The sequence below is a fragment of the Rhinatrema bivittatum genome, chromosome 10, assembly GCF_901001135.1.
Source record: "Rhinatrema bivittatum chromosome 10, aRhiBiv1.1, whole genome shotgun sequence".
NCBI classification, from domain to species: domain Eukaryota; kingdom Metazoa; phylum Chordata; class Amphibia; order Gymnophiona; family Rhinatrematidae; genus Rhinatrema; species Rhinatrema bivittatum.
This window is the reverse complement of record NC_042624.1, coordinates 36,047,365-36,071,220: the sequence shown is the minus strand read 5'-3', so window position 1 is coordinate 36,071,220 and position 23,856 is coordinate 36,047,365. Positions and strand designations below refer to the sequence as shown.

General features: G+C 45.9%; 1 protein-coding gene across 6 annotated transcripts in view; it reads right to left on the bottom strand.

Moving 5' to 3' along the window:
- PTBP2 (polypyrimidine tract binding protein 2) overlaps nt 1–23,856 on the bottom strand; it is a 308,274-nt gene that overhangs the window by 91,797 nt on the left and 192,621 nt on the right. For all 6 annotated transcript variants that reach the window (XM_029618929.1, XM_029618930.1, XM_029618933.1 and 3 more), the window contains 2 exons: nt 10,240–10,404; nt 10,044–10,154 (listed from right to left, as the gene is read on the bottom strand). In XM_029618929.1, coding sequence (XP_029474789.1) covers nt 10,044–10,154; nt 10,240–10,404 — 276 coding nt within the window. The remainder of the gene's footprint in view (nt 1–10,043; nt 10,155–10,239; nt 10,405–23,856) is intronic.

Sequence of the window (23,856 nt, the reverse complement as noted above, 5' to 3'; positions counted from 1 at the left end):
TTGATGGATAATTTTGGAAACCTGAGGGAGTAATGAGAGCAGAAGAAGATTTTGTGCTGGCTGAAGAGGATCGATGAGTATCGCTTTCCAGGCTTTGATGAATGCTGCTTCATTTTCTTCTCTGCCGAGTAGCCCCCATGAAGAGGGAGAGGCAGCTTGTAGGTGTGCAGAGCTCGCTGGTTCCTGCTCGTGATGCTTCTATGTCTTTCTCGAACCCTGAGCCACAGCAGATCCACAGCCTAGCACCGCTTTGAGAAGCTCTAGCTCAACTTGTTACAGAGGAAGATAGACTCCAACTTTTCACCAACCTGCAAAGCTTCTCCATCTTCTAGGTCCTGTTCTTCTAGGATCTTGGCAACATCTGACCAAAGTCATAGCATTTAGCTGAGTCACGATCGGAACCCATGCATCTAACAGATATCATGGCCTTCAGTAATGAACATCTTGTGGCCACAAATACAGGTGGCTTTCTTGGAGCCAGACTTCTTGAGTTGTTCAAGTTTTTCCTTTTCTTTTGGGTGTAGCACTGAAAAGTACTATTGAGGGGCTGTCAAGAAAGCAAGGTAACTTGAAGAGCGAATTAGCTGAAGCAAAATCTTTAAATAGTTTGAAAAAGAGCATACAAAAGAAAGAGAAAAGAGAGAGAAGGTATACATCCATGCAGAAGCTTGGACAAAAAAGACAAGAGGGACTCAGAGGAACTCCATGCATGCTCAGTAGTAAAACTGTACTGAGCTAGAGAGGTAGGTCCGTTTGGCGCCAGATAGCATCATCGCATATATCATGGCTAATTCAGATCTACTTTTCTGCAGAGAATGATTGTATTTTTGCTATTGTACGCTGCCTTCAAGTTTCTGTTGCTGATGAAAGGCAGATTATCAAATTTTAATTTAAAAAATTGATATAACTTATTTTACTATATAAAAATACAGTTATTTTCTGGCAGTTGTGTGAGCAGATAAATTATTTGGCTCTTTTTTGGCAGGGAAGAAGAATAGAGAGAAGGGGAAGGGATTTGAGGCATAGCGAGAGGGAATCCCAGAAGAGAGAAACAGTCAGAAGGGGTAGAAGAACAGAGTTGGGAGTAGAGGGAATTAAAGCAGAGTTGCTTATCTGTAATATGTGCTTTCTGAGGACAACAGGATGTCAGTCCTCACATATGTATGACATCATCGGATGGAACCCAGCACAGAAAACATGTCAAAATTTCTAGAACTTTGACTGAACCTTCCCTAAGCATGTTTGGCATGCATTAAAATCATGCATCCACATAGGGTCCCCTCAGTCTATAACAGAATTGAGAAATTAAAAATTAAAATAAGAATAAAACTCACGAATTGAAAACCAAATTCCATGAGGTGGCGGGTAGTTTGTGAGGACTGACTTCCTGCTGTTCTCTGAGAACAGCTATTACAGGTGAATCTCTAGCTACAGGTTGCCCGTCCCCAATAAGAGGACCACCAAAACAAGTGCCAAAGGGCACAACGATAAGTTTTGTTAGTGAAAAGGAGGGGTCAGCCTTAACAAAAAGAACATGCTTTAGGTGAGAACAGAGTTGGGTTCTATACCTTAAACAAACTCCGAAGGACAGACTGGCCAAACCTACTATCACATCGGCCAACCCTATCCAAATAGTAATGTGATGTGAATGAGTGGATAGAACTCCATGTCACAGTGCTGCAGATCTCCATGGGAACTGCTCGCAAGTGGGCCATTGACACTGCAATGGCTCGAACACAGTGAGCCTTGACATGGTCCACAAGATGCAATCCTGCCTGGGAGTAACAGAAGGAGATGCACTCTATTAGCCAATTGGAAAGCATCTACTTGGCAACAGGGATCCCAAACTTGTTCTGATCAACAGAAACAAGAAGTAGTATGGACTGTCTATGGGCTCCCGTCTGCTCCAGACGGGAAGGCTAAGGCCCTTCTGCAGTCCAAACTGTGCAGGGCTTGTTCGCCTTGGTGTGAAATGGAGCCTGGGAAAGAATGTTGGCAGGATGATGAACTGGTTAAAATGAAGTCCAACAGCAACTTAGGTAGAAACTTAAGGTATGTGTGCATGACCACCCTTATGTAAAAATTTTGTGTAAGGAGGATAAGTCACTAAGGCCTAGAGCTCGCTGACCCTGCAAGCTGAAGTGACCGCCACCAAAAATATAACCTTCCAGGTCAGGAACTTCAGTTCACAGGAACACAGAATTAAAGGCAGCTTTCATCAGCTGAGCTAAAACCACACTGAGGTCGTCTCAGGATACTGCGGGAGGCCTTAGGGGAGGCTTCAACTGAAGCAAACCACACATGAACCATACAACTAAAGACTGTACAGAGATGGGCTTATCTTCTACACCATGGAGATATACACCAAGGGCCGGATTTTAAAAAGGTTACGCGCATAAGGTACGCGCGTAACCCTTTTAAAACCACCCTGCGCGCGCCGAGCCTATTTTGCATAGGCTCGGCGGCGCGCGCAAGCCCCGGGACGTGCGTAAGTCCCGGGGCTTGCAAAAAGGGGCGGTCGGGGACGCGGCCGAGTGCCCTGACACAGCAGCCTGTTTCGGGGCCTGCCGAACCAGCGCGCGTAAGTTACTACTGCCCGGAAGCAGTAGTAACTTATCAGATAAAGGTGGGGGGGGGGGGGGGGGGGCGGGGGGGGGGGGGTGCGGGGGGGGGGAGGGAACGGGCAGTGCGCGCATGGCTTGGCATGCGCAAGTTGCACAAATGTGTACCCCCTTGCGCGTGCCGACCCTGGATTTTATAAGATACGTGCGTATCTTATAAAATCCAGCGTACTTTTGTTCGTGCCTGATGCGCGAACAAAACTACGCACGTGCGCTATGTTTTAAAATGTACTGCCAATTGCACTCAGGTGAACTCTAATGAACTTAGACTTCAGACCAGTCTCTGAAAGGTGTCGAAGAGAGTTAAGCAGTTTTTGTGTGGATCTAAGGCTTTCTGCTTACATTACACAAAAAATCTCCTCCACTTCAGTGCATAGGATTTTTAGTGAAAGGCTTTCTGGAAGCTACCAAGGCCCTAAACACACCTTGAGAGATCGAGCGGTTTTAGAATCAGCCTCTCAAAATCCAGGCTGTGAGTAACAGGGCCTGGAAGTTGAGATGCCACAACCTTCCTTGATCCAGGGTGATGAGATCTGGGGAAGTACCCAGCCTGATCGGTTTCTTGACAGACATCTCCTGGAGGAATGGAAACCAGACCTCACTTGGCCAATGGGGGGCTATGAAGATCCCTTGTCCTCACGCAGCTTCAACAAAATCTTAAGTCACCGGTGGAGTTGGAGGATACGTGTACAGAACTCCTTCACCCCAGTTGCAAGCAAAGGCGTCTGAGGTTAATTTGTTGTGTGACATGTGCAGGGAATAGAACTTAGGAACCTTCCTGTTCCAAGGCACAGCAAACAGATCCACCCCTGGCCTTCCCCACAGGTGGAAAATCTGATTCACTACTCCTTGGTTCAGAGACTATTTGTGGGGTCAGAAGGAATGATTCAGCTTGTCCACAATGGCATGCTCCGTTCCGGCCAGGTACATGGTCCTGAGCACTATCCCTTGGGAAAGAGCCCATGACCATATCTGAACAGCTTCCTGACACAGGAGATATGAGCCCATACTTCCCTATTTGTTGATTATACCACATTGCCACCAGGTTGTCAGTTTGTATCAACGACATTTTATTGGACAGATCTCTGAAAGCCCACAAAGCATACTGGTATGCCCAGAGCTCCAAGAAGTTAATTTAACATAGCTTTTTCTGTGCAGACCTTGGGTATTGCGTTCCCCAATCCATGATGAAGTATTTATTGTCAGTTCAATTTAGACACGAGGAGTTTGAATCAGGAAATACAGGGAGTAAAATCCCCATACTCTTTGCCCTGGTGAAACAGGATCAACCACCCTGGCCATTAAGAGGTATGAGAGCTTCGCAAGAAAGTACTTCCTGAAGCACTACCAGTCCCCAATATGGACTTGGGGGGGGGGGGCATTATTTGGCAGGGTACTCAAAAGTTTTAATTTGTTTCCTCCACAATGGACAAAACCCACTGATTGGAGGTTATGATGGGCCACTGTATTGCTTAGAACCACAGCCTCCCACAGCCTCCCCTCCATTGTCTCAGGTATGGCAGACTTGGATATGTTCCCTACACTCCAGTCAAAACCCTGTCCCTGGAGTTCTGGGATGCTGGCTGGGACTTTGGGACTCTGCTACCTGGGGTGGCTGCAAGGGGCTGCTATCATTTGAGGAGGCTGAGGATAGCATCTCTTCGGGTGGAAGACTTCCTCTGGTCAGACCTGGAAGATCTCCTAGCAGAGGACAACGGGTCTTAGGTGCCCTTGGAGAGCTGTTGGAGTGTCGCATGGTGCTCCTGCATCTATGCCACTGCGTCCTTCACCTTATCTCCGAAGAGATTCTCTCCAGTTCACAGCATATCAGCAAGGCGCTCCTGCACTTCCTGACAGATATCAGAATCCAGGCGAGTATGCGAGCACAGATCACAGAGACCCTCGATGCCATCTCAAAAATATCTGACCCCGTATTTTCTGCACTCTAGACCCTTGTGCACCAGCGACTGGCACGTGTCCTGCTTCTGCTGAGGTAGATGCTTGGCTAGCTCTTGCACCTACTTCAGGATGTCTCGCATATATTGGCTTAGGTAGAGCTGCTATGTGAGCAATAAGCATGGCACCCTGATCAACTTTCCTCCCAAGAGCATCCATGGCCCTCTGGATCCTTCTCTAAGGGTTCCAAGAAATGGGTTTGAGCATGACTAGCCTTCTTAAGAGTAAACTCGACCACCACATATTGATGTAGCAGCTGACACTTGTGGAATCAGATAGACTTCTGGATGAGATACACAGTGCAGCTGCCTTCCTATTAATGGGAGGAACAGAGGGAGTTGTTCCCACATCCTCTTCACAAGGATGTGATGCACTGGGACTGTCCTGATTATCCTGGAAGGCTCCATTTACTGGAGGACTATCCATTATCTTGTGCCGGGTATCCTCCTCAGTCTGTAACAGAAAAGGGATAGTCTCTGCATCACTCTGACAAATCCTGCGAAGGAGAGATCTTCCAGAAAACTTCCTTTTGTTGGGAGGAGACAGATCTGAAGGAAGACCATTCAACATATCAGACATCTGAGTAGTCATCCCAAGGGTCATACGGGCCTTCATCCTCACTGCTAGGAGGGGATGGGGCACCAGATATTCAGCCAGGTACAGGTACCAACTCAACTGGTCATGGGAGCTCAAGCCCCGTTGTCACGGTACCTGGCAGAGCTTCTTCCTTGGATCAGCTGGGGCACCACTGAAGATCCACTGGGCATCAATGCCGCCTTGGGAACAGACATAGGCTGCGTCAGTAACACTCCGATGAGAATGTGCAGGGATTCTAACAGTAGCTTGAGAGGGGATGGTGCCGGTCCTGGTGCGCGGATACTGGGGCTCCACACCACTTACTCCACAGCCAACTCCAGCTCCTCCTTGAAGAGTGCCGATGACAAGACACTGGGAGATCGAGGAGATGTAACCACATCCTCTTCAGAACAGAGAGGAGAAACGGTGGCAGGCATTGGAACCGGTGGAGACAGCTGCATACCCCAAGGATCGATGAGGATTGGCGCTTCTCAACACGACGATGCTTCGGGGGCATCACAGCAGAAGCTAGTGCGTTTCCGTGCCTGGCACCATGAATCAATGGGGCCTGATGCTTCTTTGGCTTCCCTCGATGTTCGGATCGGTCCTTCCCAATTGCCAAGGCCGAAGATAATGAACCCAAAGCCTTCGACCTGGGGGAGGCAGTCCATGGCCTGACTCTGGTGACCTTGGCAGTTGACGCTGACTGACTAGACTATGTTGATGGCTTGGTGTGGCTCTTCTATACGGATACCAATGGGTTGGTCTTCTCCAGCCCGAAGAGTTGTCTCATCTTGTCGAGCCAGATCTTATGCCCTTAGGGGTCATCTAAGCATATTTGCTGCAATCCCAGATATTGTGCGATGAACCCCATGATCGATATATCCTCTGCCTGGGGGCAATCGACAGTCCTCGAGCACAGAGAGCATGGCTTAAACCCAGACGTGAACATGCTGACTCAAAACAAAAGGGGCGCAAAATCCAACTTGATGGCGGCAGCCTATGATGGACTGGTGGGCACCACCATCACAGAAGGAAGATGACTGCGAAGGAAAACTTACCCTTTAACGCAAACAAACCTGGCTAAAGAATATAAGGGGAGAATCGGGAGGGACTCCATGTTGATTGCATGCAAAACTTGAGAAAAAACAACTTCCTAAGAAGTTGGGGGGGGGGGGGGGGGGGGGGGAGGGGCAGAAGACTCAATTTTGCAGCAATCCGAGAGCTCAGTGAGGAGAAAAAAGAAAGAGGAGACTCTGCGTGGATACATGGTGTAATGCATACTGAGAGAGGTTCAAAGTTCTAGAAACTTTGATACACGTTTTCTGTGCTGGGCTCCAACTTGATGTCATCCATATGTGAGGACTGCCATCCTGCTTGTCCTTGGAGAAAGAGGGTATCCCAGTTCAGGAGGCGGCAGCTTGACTAATTCATACCCCCTCCTCAACAATGATCCCTTCTCACACACACACGCCCCTCTGATCTCTTTGCATTCTTTCCACTCCTCCACTCACCCCCCCCCTCCAATCCCCATACAACCCTGTTCCTCAGATACCCTCCCATTCACTTCCCACTAGCTTTCTGATCCCCTTCACTCTCTATTCCCCTTCCCCATCAAGTTGCTTTCTCTCTCACCCCTCCACAACTGATTCCCTCGCAGACTCTTGCTCTCCATACCCAACTCACTCTGTACCCCTTCCATCCACTTATTTGCCTTCTCTCTCTTCTGATCCTCTCATTCACTCTCTTGCTCTTCATTCTTGTCCTCCTACCCCAGCTTGGGGCTAAGAGGAAAATGGCAGTGCAGTGCTTCAAGCTATACCCTCCCACTCTGCTACTCAGGGCTGCTGTGACACTTTGAACCATGCTGGAGACAGGAAAATTGGTTCTTACCTGCTAACTTTCAATCCTGGAATACCACAGATCAGTCCAGTCGCATGGGGTTTTGCATCCCTACCAGCAGATGGAACCAGAAAATAAAAGCTTTTCTGATACTGCTACATAACAGAGTGCTACCTACAGTTCCTCATTATTGGTCCTGTACCCAAGTCAAGATGAAATTAAATCAAAACTAACTGAAACCTCCCTCCACCCCCTCCCCCTATATCAAAGCAGGGGAAAGGTAGAACCCTCAAATGGAATCCTTACCTCAACAATGGGGATCAAAATCTCTCAAACCCAACCAATAAAGCAATTTCTCCACTATTTACACACAAAAGAAAGACAGGTCTTTCCAAATAGGGTGGGCATCTGGACTGATCTTTGGTATTCCAAGAACAAAAATTAGCAAATAAGAACCCAATTTCCTTTCCTGTTCATACCCCAGATGATTCCAGACATATGGGATGTACCCAAGCTCCCCTAAACCAGGTAGAAACCTGAAAGACCAGCTTGCAGCACACTCTCTCCAAACCCCATCTCCTCCAACACCCAAACATCCAGTCAGTAATGTCTGGTGAAAGTGTGAGGTGAAGACTGTAGCATTTTATTTATTTTGCAGTTTTTATATACCGACATTTGTTTAGTAACCTCACATCGGTTCACAATTAACAGAAACATTGCAGCTGTGCCAAATAGAACGAATATGTGCAACAGTGCTTAACAACAAACAATAAACATTTACAATAAACAATAAACTTTACAATAAACTTGTTAACCAACATATGCAATAGTACTTTACAATAAACTTGTTAACTGGGGGGGGGGGAGGGGAGAGAACAGTGGAACAATGAAAGGGAAAAATAATATAGTGGTACAAAGCAAATTATCTCACTGAATTTATGAGTCTATAAATAAATAGAATGAATTTTATGAAACACAATTGGAAAAGAGAAAAGCTGGGTATGAGAGAAAGAAATGGGATAGAAGTCTTATATACAATTGATATACGATCGATATACAATCGATATGAATAATTGCCAACAAAAAGTTAGGTGTGGTGAGAAAGAAAAAGGGGGTGTACATTTAAGTACATTAGTGGGCAAGGCTGTAGGAGTAAGGGAGAGAGGAAAGCCTAAGGGTTAAGTATAAGCCTGTAGGAAAAGCCATGTTTTCAGTTTTTGCTTAAAGTTTATTGGGCATGTTTCTTGCCGTAACTCCGGTGTCATATTGTTCCAACAGTTCGGTCCGGCTATGGTTATCGCACGCTTCCTAGTTGACTCAAGAGTGGTGTTTTATGTGTGGGGGTGTGTAGGGTGGCTGCATGTTGTGTTCTAGGGGTTCTGGAGTGTTTGTGGAAGTAAAGTCCATTATTGAACCATGTCATGTTTTCATTGTGTAGGGTCTTGTGTATTAGAGATAAGGTTTTGAACATGATTCTCTGCGCAATGGGGAGCCAGTGCAGATCTCTGAGTATAGGAGTAATATGTTCCGATTTTCTGGTGTTGGTGAGAATGCGTGCTGCTGCATTCTGAAGCATTTGTAGTGGTAGAATGGTAGTTTTGGGTAGGCCTAGGAGAAGGGCATTACAATAATCAACTTTCGAAAAAATGAGGGATTGCAGTACAGTACGGAAATCATGTTGGTAGAGTAATGGTCTTTTTTTTTTTTTTTTTTTTTTTTTTTTTTTTTTAAGAGTGCGTAGTTTGAAGAGCCCATCTTTAATGATGTTGTTGATATGTTTTTTAAAATTAAGGTGGTTGTCTAATGTGACTCCAAGATTTTTAACAGTGTTAGTGATGTCAGGAGAAGTGAGTGATGTGTGAGTGGCAGCAATTGTGTTTTTGTGATTCTGTGGGGAAATGACCATGAGTTCTGTTTTATCGGGGTTAATGGCCAGATTGATGCTAGTAAGGAGGTTACTAACGGCGGTGAGGGCAGTATCCCATGTTTTAAGGGCATCATTAAGGGAGTCAGTGATGGGGATAACAATCTGTACGTCATCCGCATAGATGAAGTACATAAGGCCAAGTTCTGTCAGTAGGTGACAAAGAGGGAGGATATAAATATTAAAGAGAGTAGAGGAGAGGGCAGATCCTTGTGGTACTCCGTGATTTATATTGCATGGTTGCGATTCATGGTTTTCAAAATGGACTTTATATTGCCGTCCTTGTAGGAAAGCTTCAAACCATTGCAGTGGGGTGTTAGCTATGCAGATTTCCTTGAGCCGTGTAATGAGAATGTTGTGATTAATAGTATCGAAGGCCGCGGAAATGTCAAGCATGGCTAGTAGGAAGGATTGACCTTTGTCAAACTCATATAACTACTGATGGAAATCTCATGTCCAGACTGGCTATAACTACTGATGGAAATCTCATGTCCAGACTGGCTAAATCAACTTGCAAATAGGATGCAGGAAAGCCAGAAAAACCTACTTCTAAACATCTTTGAGCTACTTGGTATTTCAAGAAACCAAAGCTGTTAAATTTGTCAATTACAATTTAACATCAATAAGGATTTATAAGATTTTTTACATGCTCATGTTTTATTGGATATATTATGTCCCTTTTGCTTCAGCTGTCAACTAAGCCAAACATGGCACTAACTGCTAGGAAATGCCTTCCACATTGGTCATTATCAATTAACAAATGTCTTCAAATAGCTATACGCAGACAGCATCAATGACTAGTCACAGAAATAAAATCCTGCAGTGAATTCTCATTTTGTGTATATGGGTAAATCCTTGGCAAATATGAACAATGTGAAATAAAGATTAAAAAAATCCCAGCAGGGCCAATAAATATTTCTAACAAATCTATAATAGTTTACTACTTACAATTTAATTTCCTTTGCAATGATAGTTAATGCTTCAAAACATGAGATAGTGTAGGCGGTTGGGGGTGGGGCTCTATTTTAAGGGGGTTTGGCAGCAGAAATTTTCTAAAATCTGCTGCAAAGTTTTTTTTAACCATGCACAAAAAGATACTGGGCATGAAGCAACATTTTACTTACTAATTTTGCTTGCTGTGCATTCACTGGATCACCATATTGCAATAGAGCTTGAAACTGATTATTTTTTGTAAATGTGATGATCTTCAGAACAGCTCCAAATTTAGAAAATATCTGTCAAACATATGAAAGAAATTATATACACCCAAATGCATGGCATGTAATGTAAGTTAAAGTTACAAAAACAACAGACACATACTTGGTGAAGGACATCGAGTGTTACAGGATAGTACATGTTGTCAATAATTATTCTGAGAACAGGACTCTGAGCTGCTGTTGCCATACTCTCGCTAACCGCAGTCCCACTTAGAGAAGAATTTGATGTCTGTACTGCTGTCACAGCCTGAAGCACTGCTTGAGCACGCTAAAAAACAAAGCAAAACAAAAACAAACAGTCCTTAAAACTACAAAAGTAGCTGAATTACTACAGAAGAAAAACATCTGAATAAAAGAATGATGTGGCTTGAAACTTATACTACTAGGGATGTACAATTGTGTCATTTGTTATGAATACACAGCCTAAACTTATTTACATAAAACTGCGTGCAAAGCCAAATGTATTCACTAAATAAAACAAATGGAATCATGAAACAATACAATGAAATAAAAAATGTAATGAGATGACCCGAAGAAAATTTTACACATGCGATCCCCTACATACTATACTTTATTTTGTTGGCCTAATATAATGTATCACAATCTATACTAATTTCAGACTAAAAAGAAATAAGGTTTGTCATCAATCTTATTCCATAAACTGCTACAGCAGTTAGGACCTGTGGGCACTATTGCTCAGAAAGCTCAACTGAAACCAGAGGCTTCAAATTGGAAATTACATTACAGCACTTCCTGCCTTACCTCCATCCCCTCTTGCTACAGTACTTGCAACTAAGTTGGACCACTAGGAGGCCAATATTCAAAGGCATTTAGCTGGATAACATGTAGAGTATCTTGTGAAATGCAGAGTTTTGAATATTCTCAGCACTTACCTGGCTAAATTTTACCAGATTAATCATTATTGGCTAAAATTTAGATGAGTAAGTAAGGGGCGTTCTGAGGCAGGGTGAGATAGCCAAATAACTTATCCAGCTAACTTCATTATTCAGAGAGCAGGGTTAAAGTTATCAGGGTGCTGTCAAAACAATTTTGAAAGAGTCAAGGTCATCGTAAGAGTGCACTGTGATCTCAGGTGCTGGATGGGGTGGGAAGGTTTGGGTACCAGGGAGAGTGGAAGAGGAGCTGGCTAGAGATGTTTATATGGCTAAACCAATGGAGTCAGAAGAGAGGGAATGGGGGTAGGGGGAGCTGCTTTGATCCATGCTTTCAATAAAACATACGGTGATGTATAAAAGTATTCAACCCCCCTAAAAAGTCAACAGGGATAGCAATGTTGCTTACCTGATGTAACAGGTGTTCTCACAGGACAGCAGGATGTTAGTCCTCACAAATGGGTGACATCGAGGATGGAGCCCACCACGGAAAACTTCTGTCAAAGTTTAAACAGAACTTTGACTGGCCCCTACTGGGCATGCCCAGCAAGGCACTGACCCTGCAGCCAGCAGGGGTCTCCCTCCAGTCTGATTTTCAAAGCTACAGGCAGTGCCTAAAAAGTAAAAAACAAAACGAACCCAACACCGCGGGGTGGCGGGCGGGTTTCGTGAGGACTAACATCCTGCTGTCCTGTGAGAACACCTGTTACATCAGGTAAGCAACATTTGCTTTCTCACAGGACAAGCAGGATGGTTGTCCTCACAAATGGGTGAGTACCGAGCTGAGGATGTCCTGACTTACACCAAATGCACCCAACGGCGTGCAACAGGCACAACAACTGGGGTGGAATTTGGGAAAGGGCATCCGCACCCTCCCGGGAAGGTGGAAGGGTGTTGGTACATTACGTTGGAAAAAGGTTACGCAAGACAGATTGGCCGAAGATGGAGTCCTGCCTTCCAGCTTTGTCCAAACAATAGTGGGCTGCCAAAGGTATGGAGGGAACTCCAGGTTGCAGCTCTGCAGATGTCAGGAAGCGGCACCGATCGAAGGTGTGCTACTGAAGTCGCCATGGCCCTCACAGAGTGTGCTTTAACACGGTCTTGAAAAGGAATGCCAGCTTGCTGATAGCAAAAAGAAATGCAGTCCGCCAACCAGGTGGAAAGAGCCTGCTTACCCACAGGTTGTCCCAACTTGTTAGGATGGAAAGAGACAAACAATTGAGTGCCCTTCCTGTGAGCAACTGTACGGTCTAGATAAAAAGCTAGAGCTCGTTTACAGTCTAGGGTATGCAGAGTCTGTTCCCCGGAGTTGGAGTGGGGCCTGGGAAAAAAGATAGGTAGTATGATGGATTGATTAATATGGAACTCAGAAACTACCTTAGGTAAAAATTTTGGGTGAGTGCGGAGTACCGCCCGGTCCTGCAGGAGTTTAGTGTAAGGCGGATAGGTGACTAAGGCCTGTAACTCACTAACCCTGCGAGCTGAAGTGACAGCTAAAAGGAATAATACCTTCCATGTGAGATACTTTAATTCACAGGAGTGTAGAGGTTCGAAAGGTGGTTTCATTAGCCGACCAAGAACCAGATTAAGGTCCCAAGATGGGGCCGGAGGACGTAAGGGTGGCTTCAGATGGAGCAAGCCTTTAAGAAAGCGTGTTACCAGGGGTTGTACTGAAATAGGGACACCCTGTATGCCTTTATGGAAAGCGGCTACTGCACTGACATGCATCCTAATGGAAGAGGTTTTAAGACCTGATTCCGATAGATGCCATAAATAGTCCAAGAACTTAGAGATTGGACAGGAAAGGGGATCAAGGGACTGGGAAGTGCACCAAGATGTGTACCTTTTCCATTTATACGAATAGGATCTTCTGGTGGAGGGCTTTCGTGAAGCTATCAGGACACGAGAAACCGAATCCGAAAGGTTAAAAGGCTGAAGGACTAACCTTTCAACATCCATGCCGTCAGGGACAAGGCTTGGAGGTTGGGATGGAGGAGGCATCCGTCGTTCTGAGTGAGCAGATGCGGATCCGTTCCCAGAGGGATGTGCCTGCGGATGGAGAGATCCTGAAGAATGGGAAACCACACCTGGCGTGGCCAGTGGGGTGCTATCAGGATCATGGTTCCTCCGTCCTGGCGAAGCTTCACGAGAGTCCTTGACAGAAGAGGAAGTGGAGGGAATGCATAGAGCAGACCTGATGTCCACTTGAGGGAGAAGGCATCCCTCGGCCGAGAGTGGTGGCTCCGAATGAGAGAGCAGTAATTGTCTACTTTGTGGTTCTGAGGGGACGCAAAGAGATCTATGTGGGGAGAACCCCACTTGTGAAAGAGAGAGGTCGCTACCAGAGGATCGAGTGACCACTCGTGTGATTGCAAGACCCGGCTCAGCTGATCTGCCAATACATTGTCTACTCCCGGCAGGTAAGTGGCCCTGAGGTACATGGAGTGGGAGAGGGCTTCTGCCCAAATCTGCGCAGCTTCCTGACACAGAAGGAAAGAGCCTGTGCTTCCCTGCTTGTTTATGTACCACATGGCCACTTGGTTGTCTGTCTGGATTAAGATTATCTGATTCGAAAGACGATCTTTGAACGTTCTGAGTGCGTAACGGATTGCTCGAAGTTCCAAAAAATTTATCTGGTGTTCGGCTTCCTCTGGTGACCATAACCCTTGGGTTTGGAAATCGTCCACATGAGCCCCCCAACCGATGTGGGAAGCGTCGGTGGTCAGGATTACTTGTGGATCTGGTAGGAGAAAAGGTAAGCCCTGAAGGAGATTGATTTGAGTCGTCCACCAGGTTAAAGACAGGCGAAGCGCTTGTGTAACTGCGACTATGGAGGACAGGCGCTGAGAAGCTTGAATCCATTGGTGTCGCAGAGTCCATTGTGTTACTCTCATGGCTAGTCGGGTCATGGGAGTGACTTGAACTGAGGATGCCATGTGTCCTAGGAGAATGAGGAATTGGCGAGCCGTGGCCGTGTCTTGAGACTGGAGCTGGCGAGCTAGGGACATGAGAGTTTGGACCCGCTGCAGCGGAAGGTAGGCCTTTGCCTGTAAGGTGTCCAAGTCTGCCCCAATGAAAGATAAGGTTTGAGATGGGACTAAGCAAGATTTCTCGTAATTGACAAGAAACCCTAAGGAAAGGAGTGTGTTGATTGTCAATTTTAGGGAGGAGTGGGCAATCTGAGGGGTGGAGGCCCTGATTAGCCAATCGTCCAGATAGGGGTAGACGTGGACACCTTCCTTCCTGAGGAATGCTGCTACCACTACGAGGCATTTGGTGAAGACTCGTGGAGCAGATGCCAGACCGAAAGGTAGTACTCGGTATTGATAATGGTCGCGGCCTACCAGAAACCGCAGATACTTGCGATGGGATTGTGTTATCGCAATATGGGTATAAGCATCCTTTAGGTAGAGGGAGCACAGCCAATCCCCCCTTTGCAGCAGAGGGAGTAGCGCACCCAGGGTTACCATCTTGAACTTTTCTTTTTGAAGGTACTTGTTGAGGGCCCGAAGGTCCAAAATGGGACGTAGCCCCCCTGACTTCTTTGGAATTAGGAAGTACCTGGAATAGAATCCCTTGCCTCGTTGAGAGGGAGGGACGGGTTCTATAGCATTTGATTGCAAAAGAAGGGATACTTCCTGTTGTAATTGAGTCAAGTGGCTGGATAGACTCCATGCTTGAAGAGGCGGGGAGTCTGCCGGAAGAGTTATGAAGTTGAGGTGGTAACCCTGTGTGATAATTGCCAGCACCCACTGATCTGAGGTAATCTGTATCCAATGCTGTAAAAAGTGGCACAGACGACCCCCCACAGGGATGTCGGGAAGTGGGATGTGGCATGTGCTCCGTACCGGGAAGTCAAAGGCCTGCCGCAGGCCCAGGAGGTGGGGCCACAGCAGGTCTTTGTTTTCGAGGTTGGCGTGGCTGAGGTCTAGTGGAGGATCGAGCCGGACGAGGCCTAGCCGACCGAGGATAATAACGACGTGGCCGAAAGAAAGACTTTTTAGAGTCCTTCTTAGGTGGTGGTTTGGAGGATACCTCAGATGGAACAGACGAAAGTTGCTTCAACGTCTCGTGGTGATCCTTCAATTCTGCCACAATTTGTTGAATCTGTTCTCCAAACAGATTGTCCCCTAAGCAGGGTAAATCGGCTAGACGATCCTGGACCTCTGGGCGAAGGTTAGATGACTTTAACCAAGCCCAACGTCTGGCTGAGATGGCAGTAGCTGAGACTTTTGTGGAAGCATCGAAGATATCGTAGGCCGTTCTGATCTCGTGCTTCCCAGCCTCAAATCCTTTGTGAAGAAGGGCTTGAAGCTGTGGCTGGTATTGGTCCGGTAACGTGTCAGCGTAGTCCTGCATCTGTTTAAGGATGGCTCTGTTGTATTGAGTCATGTAAAGTTGGTATGAAGCTATGCGAGATATCAACATGGCCCCATGATACACTTTCCGTCCCACACTATCTAGGAATTTGTTGTCCTTGATAGGGGGAGTGGAAGAGTGTGGTTTTAGGCGCTTGGCCTTCTTTTGTGCAGACTCAACTACAACAGAGCGATGATCCAGTTGAGGCTTCTGAAATCCTGGTGCTGACTGAACAAGGTATGTGGAGTCAGCTTTCTTATTAACTGGTGACACAGATGAAGGAGATTCCCAGTTTTTCTTTAAAAGATCCAGAAATACCTGGTGAATGGGGATGGAAGCGATGATTTTTGGGCATCCAGAAATTGGAGCAGTTCCATCATTTGGTGCCTGTCATCGGTTTCAGATTGCAACTGAAAAGGTACAATTTCTGACATCTCCTTTACAAAATTAATAAAGGAGAGATCTTCAGGAGGAGATCGTTTTCTACTCTCTGTAGGAGATGGTGGGGATGGCAAATCTGTATCAGAAGATGTATCATCACCCCAGGTATCATAAGGATCATGTGGGGCTTGCAGACCTGAAGGACCTGGTTGAGGATCCAAAGGCATCGATGGAAATCTGGATGGAATCGGTGCTGCAAGCGGAACTGTAAACGGCATCGAGGGCTTCGGGGCTGCCGATGGAATCGGTGCCGGTCTTGGAATCGATGGAGCAGAGGGATAAATCGGTGGAGAGGTATGCGAAGGCACCAATGGGACTACTCCGGACGGGGGAATCCGAAACGGTGTTTCTCCTGCCGATGAGAATCCTGCCTGAGACGATGGTGTAATCGGTGCTACTGGAATCACCGATGGAAGGGCCCGCATGAGTGCCTCCATACGATTCAGTAGCGGTGCCAGCGCTTCCACTAGAGGCTCGGTGGTCGGTTCCCTCCTCGGTGGCGGAGTCGGTGCCGAGGTCGGTGCCTGAGGCGGTGCCAGAATCGGTGCCGGAGACGGTGCCGGTGGAGGCTGGAACCTTTGCATCGCTTTCTCGATGGCCTCCTGGACCAGCCGGTCCAGTTCTGCCCGGAGACCAGGGGTAACGATACCCGGCTCGACGGGAGAGGGAGGCTGAGGCAGAGCCGGAGGGACCACCGTAACCGGTGGGATCACGGCTCCCACACCCCGAGAGGGTGAGGGTTTCCTCGATGCCTGCGAACGAGACGTGGACGGTGCCAGGTCTGACCGAGGCTTTTTTGTCGGTGGCTCGGCCTGTTCAGAGGTCGATGGCTGTGGATCCTCGACGGGCCGAGACTTGTGCCGCCGATGGCGATGCTTGTCCTTCCGATCTCCTCGCCCATCCGGGGAGGGGACAGGAGTCGACGGCCGAGAAGTCATCGGTGGTGGACGGTCACCGGAGGGTTGACGGTGGTGGTGCAACTTCGACGGTGCCGGTTCCGATGACGTCGATGCTATCGATGGTGTTGGGGTGGGTGCATGGAAGAGGAGCCCCATCTTCTCCATCCTGGCTTTACGACCCTTAGGTGTCATTAGGGCACATTTAGTGCAAGTCAGGACATCATGCTCACTTCCCAAACACAGAACACAGACCCTATGGGGGTCTGTGATGGACATAGTCCAGGTGCAATCCGGACAACGACGGAACCCCGTCGCCATGGCCTAGGGCCAAATTTAGCCGCGGGATCGGTAAGTGCCAACAGGCCTCAAGGGCCAAAATCGACGGCAGTCGATGAAAATCGGCAAAAAACTTACCGGATTCCGCGAAGGTGACAAAAATTTGTCGAAGGGAGACCCCTGAGGGGCAAATTTTCTTCGGAAAGAAAAAACCGAATTCCTGTCAGGAACGTGGTAAGAGAGCTCCTTTCACCGCGTGGCAGCTGCTGCGTGGAAAAAAGAAGACTGGAGGGAGACCCCTGCTGGCTGCAGGGTCAGTGCCTTGCTGGGCATGCCCAGTAGGGGCCAGTCAAAGTTCTGTTTAAACTTTGACAGAAGTTTTCCGTGGTGGGCTCCATCCTCGATGTCACCCATTTGTGAGGACAACCATCCTGCTTGTCCTGTGAGAATACAAATGACACTTACAAAGATTGTTCCAGACAGCATGTTTATTACAAACCAGTATGCTCTTAAAAGTACATTTTCAAAGTCACAATTTATTATTTCTCTGCATTTTTTTGTAAAATAAAATTAAAAACTGAAAAATGTTTATATAAGTATTCAATCCGTTCAGACTAGTACATATTGCAGCAAAAGGTGGTTCTACTAACAGCTTTAGGTCTGTTAGGGTAAATTTCTATCAGCTTTTCACACTGTTTGGGAGTGATTTTTGCCCTTTCTTCCTAGCAGATTTGCTCCAGGTTATTCAGATGACACTTATGGACTGCAATTTTCAAATAATGCCACATTCTCATACTCGACTGGAATGAGACTACGGCAACTCTCTACCGCTAGGCCTCCATGCAAACATAATTAAACCTCTGCAACTCCCCCAAAATGCTTCTGCCACACTTCTTACCAGAACAAGAAAATTTGATCATATAACTCCCACTCTGATAGACCTTCACTGGCTTCCAGTATCCTTCAAAATGCAATATAAAGTATTATCACTTATTTCAATATCGTCAACAATACTGACTCATCTCCTCCTGGAATTTCAATTCAACTCTACAATCCACTAAGAACTAGGGATGTGAATCGGGTGATCGATCGATTTTGGCTGGGGGGTGGGGGGGGAGGGAAATCTGATCGTCATGGTTTTTGGTTTTTTTAAATCGTAAAAAATCGTAAATCGGGGGAGGGCGGGAAAACCGGCACCCTAAAACCCACCCCAACCCTTTAAAATAAATCCCCCACCCTCCCGAAGCCCCCCAAAATGTTTTAAATTACCTGGGGTCCAGTGGAGGGGTCCCGGCGTGATCTCCCGCTCTCAGGCTCGGCTGCGTTAAAAGAAATGGCGCCGGTGGCCCTTTGCCCTTACCATATGACAGGGCAAATGTTGCGCTGGCGCCATTTTGGTTCCTGTCACCCGACGTCACGAGTGCAGGAGATTGCTCCCGGACCCCCGCTGGACCCCCAGGGACATTTGGCCAGCTTGGGGGGGCCTCCTGACCCCCACAAGACTTGCCAAAAGTCCAGCGGGGGTCCGGGAGCGACCTCCTGCACGCGGGCCGTATTGCCAATGTTCAAAATGGCGCCGGCGCTACTTTTGCCCTCACTAAATTCTCTTCAGCCTGGCGCCGCGCGCCGAGCGCCGAAGGAGCGCGACAAAGGGACCTGCCCCTTTGTCTCGCCCCTTCGGCGCAGCCCCGAGGGAGCCCCGATTCCCCACTCGGTCGGTTCCTCCTCAGCTGCCTACCTTTTTCAAGTCCGTCAGCATAACAGTGTCACTAGCAACTGTATGAAGTCGCAGAGCACAAACATCAAAGACAACCACAGTAATCTTCACTCACTATCCACCTGCAACAGAACCTATCAAACCACCTCTAGACAGCCGCGCCCAAGTTGTTTACTCTAGATCTGCGCTAATCACATCAACGTCACACCGAGAGCCCGTGGAATAGCCAGAGTTGTCAGCATATCCTACAAAGGGACTTATTAGATCATACAAAAGAAAATAAAAAAAAAAATAAAAAAATTGTATTGTTTGCACTCGCCCAGCTTTCTTCTAACTGTTTTCGACCAGCATTCGTCCAGTATTCTTCTTTGTGAGCCCCTTTGTGCAGCCCCCTTCCGACTCCACACGCCCGCGGCTCAAACAACCCTTTTCAACTAACTCATCGGAAAGCGAAGCCTGGAAACAACAACCGCTCAGGACCCTTAACTAATTCACATCTCTGCACTCACAACAAGACCTGAGTAACACAATTATGATGACCCAACATATTCCCATCAGATATCACCGCCACCTCTTCAACATGCTTCCAGCTCAATCCCCTCCAGCAAGAATTCCCAGTTCTCTCATCCCTATCCTGATCACTCCCTTGACTCAGCTCCTAGGTCTAACTCTTCTCTCAGTGACCCTATTTAATTCTCAGTCCTTGACAAAAAAGACTCATATCCTCAACGACTATCTCTTAGACTGTAACCCTGACGTTTGCGCCATCACAGAAACCTGGCTAAAAAACACAGATATAGCGCTAATCAATCAATTACCTACCCACAAATACGACTTTTTCTCTATCCACAGACACAAAAAACGAGGGGGCGGCCTGTTACTAGCCACCAAGAAAGAACTCAGACTAACATCTCATACAATCAAGACAGAATCCAAACTAGAACTAGGTTTATTCAAATCTAATTATCTGCAAGTCTTACTAGTTTATGCCCCCCCAGGAGTATTGGAAGCAGACGCCTCCCCCCTTATTGAAACCATCGTTAAACATATCAACACTGACTCTCCTACCATAATCTTGGGAGACTTTAACATACACTTTGAAGCCACTCACCATGCACCCAACTGTGAAGCCCTTCTCACCGCCCTCAATGCAATGGGATTCACCCAGATCGTCAACGGACCCACACATAAAGCAGGACACACCTTGGACCTTATCTTTATCAACTCTAATTTCTCCATTACCAAGGATCCGGCTTGTACCCCCATCCCCTGGTCAGACCACTATCTGATAACAACCACCCTCACTTCAAAAAAACAGACACCCACCACCCAACACCTCTCCTCCATTCACTTCAGGAAATCATGTGCTTCCAACACACTCAGCGAACAGCTCACTAAGGATCTCAAAAATATAGATCTATCCAACCCCAACACAGTGGTGCTCTCCTGGCACAAGATCACTGAAGCTGTAGCAAATAAGCACTGCCCATCTATCTCGAAAAGAATTAATCCTTTAAAAAAAAGGAAATCAACCTTGGTTCTCCAATGAACTCAAACAGATAAAACAAGAACTACGTCATAAGGAAAACAAATGGCGTAAAGCCCCTTCCCCCTCTACACTTTCATCATACAAAGGAACCTTACATCATTACAGGTCATCAATTTTAAAATCAAAAAAAGTTTTTTACGCCAATAAAATCCATGATCTCCAATATGACGCGAAGGCTCTCTTCTCTTATTTATTTATTTATTTATTTAGCATTTTTCTATACCGACTTTCCAATAACAAAATTATTGATCAATTCGTGTGTCTCAAATCACAAAGTCACTACCACCACCGATCCGAGACGAACAAGCTCAATCCAAGGCAAACGAGCTAGCCATTTTCTTTCAGCAGAAGATATCAAACACACTCTCACTCCTTCCACCCAATAACAACACCCTCGCTTCATTTACCAATACCCATATGCTTAAGGGAGCCAAATTAGACAACTTCGAATGAACTTCATCTAAAGAGATCGAATCCATTCTCAAGAAGCAGAAACCATCCAGCCACCCCACAGACAACCTACCAACCAAGCTACTCCTACTCATACCAAACACAATCTCCGGACCACTGGCCAACATCATAAACTGCTGCTTAACCCAAGGTTTGTACCCAAACATCCTAAAAAACGCCTCTCTCAAACCCCTCCTTAAGAAACACAACTTAGACCCTAGTGAACTAGCTAATTTTCGCCCTATATCGAATCTTCCATTCTTAGCCAAAATCACAGAAAAGGTGGTTAACACCCAGCTCTCAGAGTATTTAGAAGATTACAATATACTATATCCTTCACAGTATGGTTTCCGCAAATCACGCAGCACAGAAACCCTGCTCATCTCCCTAACTGACCATATTATTATGGGACTGGACAAAGGACACTCTTTTCTTCTAATCCTCTTAGACATATCAGCGGCGTTCGATACTGTCAACCACGCCATTCTCCTGAATCGTCTATTAGACATAGGCATCTCAGGACAAGTCTACAACTGGTTCAAGTCTTTCCTTAGCGATAGAAGCTTCAAGGTCAGAATAAATAATAAAGAATCACCACCAACAAATTCATCACTAGGAGTACCTCAAGGATCCTCCCTGTCCCCCACCCTTTTCAATATCTACCTCCTCCCTCTGTGCCAACTGTTAACAAGTCTCAACCTTATTCACTACATTTACGCAGATGATGTGCAGATCCTGATCCCCATAACGGAATCCATTAACAAATCACTCTCGATCTGGAACAACTGCCTACAATCTATCACTAGTCTCCTCAACAGTTTAAATTTGGTCCTCAATGCTAACAAGACTGAACTCCTCCTCATTTCCGCCAACCATAAATCCGCCAATCCATAAATCTCTCACAATCATTCATAAAAATATCCACCATCAAACCCCGCTTGATCTGTCTCATCCTCTCAGACTGCACTCGACAGCCAGGCCTTTAAGGGATGCTTACAAGGGATCTTTACACGTTCCTACAATCAAATTAGTGCACCACGCAAACATCAGAGACCGGTCACTCTCTACAGCAGGCCCTTCCATGTGGAACGCCATGCCTCCGGACCTCAGACTGGAGACTTGTCTAACAACTTTTAAAAAGAAACTAAAGACATGGCTGTTCAGCCAAGCCTTCCCCACCACAAACTCCATTGCCTGATCTAGAATTGTTCACCACACATCTCTGTAAACAAAACTTTTCCAAATTTTTCATGCCTAATATCCATTAAAGAGAGGTTGGCTCCTAGCCCCCTCCACTGTATATAGTATTTATTCTATTTTATTGCACTTTATATATTTATTGCTCCGTTCACCCCTTCTTTATTTTCCTACTCCAAGTTAAGGCTTCCTTGTTATAATGTAACTGTATGCTCTGTATCTCTTGTTGATTGGTTAATTGTATATTCTACTTAGTTCATTGTAAACCGAATTGATTTGATTTGTATCAAGAAATTCGGTATATAAAAGCCTTAATAAATAAATAAAATAAATAAACCAAGACAACTTCCAGTCACAGACCCTACATAACCACGCCCTCACTCATACTCAGGTTAGAGACCTTGGGGTAATACTTGATAACCGTCTTAACCTAAAGAGTATGATTAACACTATTACCAAAGACTGCTTCTTCAGACTACAGGTATTAAAAAGACTCAAACCTCTCTTATATTTCCACGACTTTAGGACAGTTCTTCAATCCTTGATATTTGCCAAAATAGACTACTGCAGCGCGCGCCTCACAGGACTACCCAGTTCAACCATTAAGCCACTTCAGATGATACAAAATGCTGCTGCCAGAATCCTAACAAGCACCAACAGGAGTGATCATATTACACCCATCCTCCGAAATCTACACTGGTTACCAATCAACCACAGAGTCCTTCACAAATCTTTATCATTAATACACAAATCCATCTACGATCTCCTTTATCTCGATCTTGAAATTCCATTAAAACTCCATACTTCTAATAGGCCAATGAGAGAAATATCCAAAGAAACGCTACAAGCCCCTCCAACCAAAGCCACGCGACTCATTACATCCAGGGACGGAGCATTTTCGACAGCAGGCTCAGCCATCTGGAACAACCTCCCTGCTGAACTCAGGCTGGAACCTTGCCTGCTAACTTTTAAGAAAAAACTCAAAACGTGGCTGTTCCGCCTAGCCTTCCCAGAACCCTGGGATACACATTAGACGTTATCTACTCCTCTGATTACCTGGACAGCATGGATACCAACTCTAACATGTGGACTAACTCTAATCCAAACTATCTCTAGTCCGGAATTTGTTATTTCTCCTTTTAACTTAACTTTATCTTTTTTCTTCCAGCTACCTAAGCTTCCAAGTTCACGGTCCTCGTTTAATGTAACTTTGTTTCTTCCTTTACCTAGTTATTTTTACCCCTGTTCGATGTAAACCGCCCTGATATGGTATTTAACCATGAAGGTCGGTATAAAAAAATGTTAAATAAATAAATAATATCTCAAAACAAAGGCATTCTCTCAATTCCTCCCAATAATATTACACAGCTAACACAAATTAGAGAAAGTATGTTTACTATTGCTGGACCTAAAGTTTGGAACCCTTTACCTAGTCCACTAATACTTACAACTGAAAAAATTAAATTCAAACAAGATCTTAAAACCTGGCTCTTTAAAAAAAAAAAAAAAAAAAAGCCTATGAACTAGAAATTAATCTTTGATAAAATATCTTCAGATTTGTATATTCAAGACACTGATCAAACCCTTTCTCCTGTTATCTTATTCAAAATTTATTACAACTATTTGAATCAATTCCTGGAATTTCTAATTCATTGTTGTTGTAATTACTATTTTTCCTATAATTGTTACCTCCCCTTTTATACTAATGCTGTTAGAAAAGCAAATGTTGCTTACCTGTAACAGGTGTTCTCACAGGACAGCAGGATGTTAGTCCTCACATATGGGTGACATCATCAGGATGGAGCCCAATCACGGAAAACTTCTGTCAAAGTTTCCAGAACTTTGACTGGCCCCTACTGGGCATGTCCAGCATGGCACTAACCCTGCAGCCAGCAGGGGTCCCCCTTCAGTCTTATTTGAAAGCTACAGGCAGTGCCGA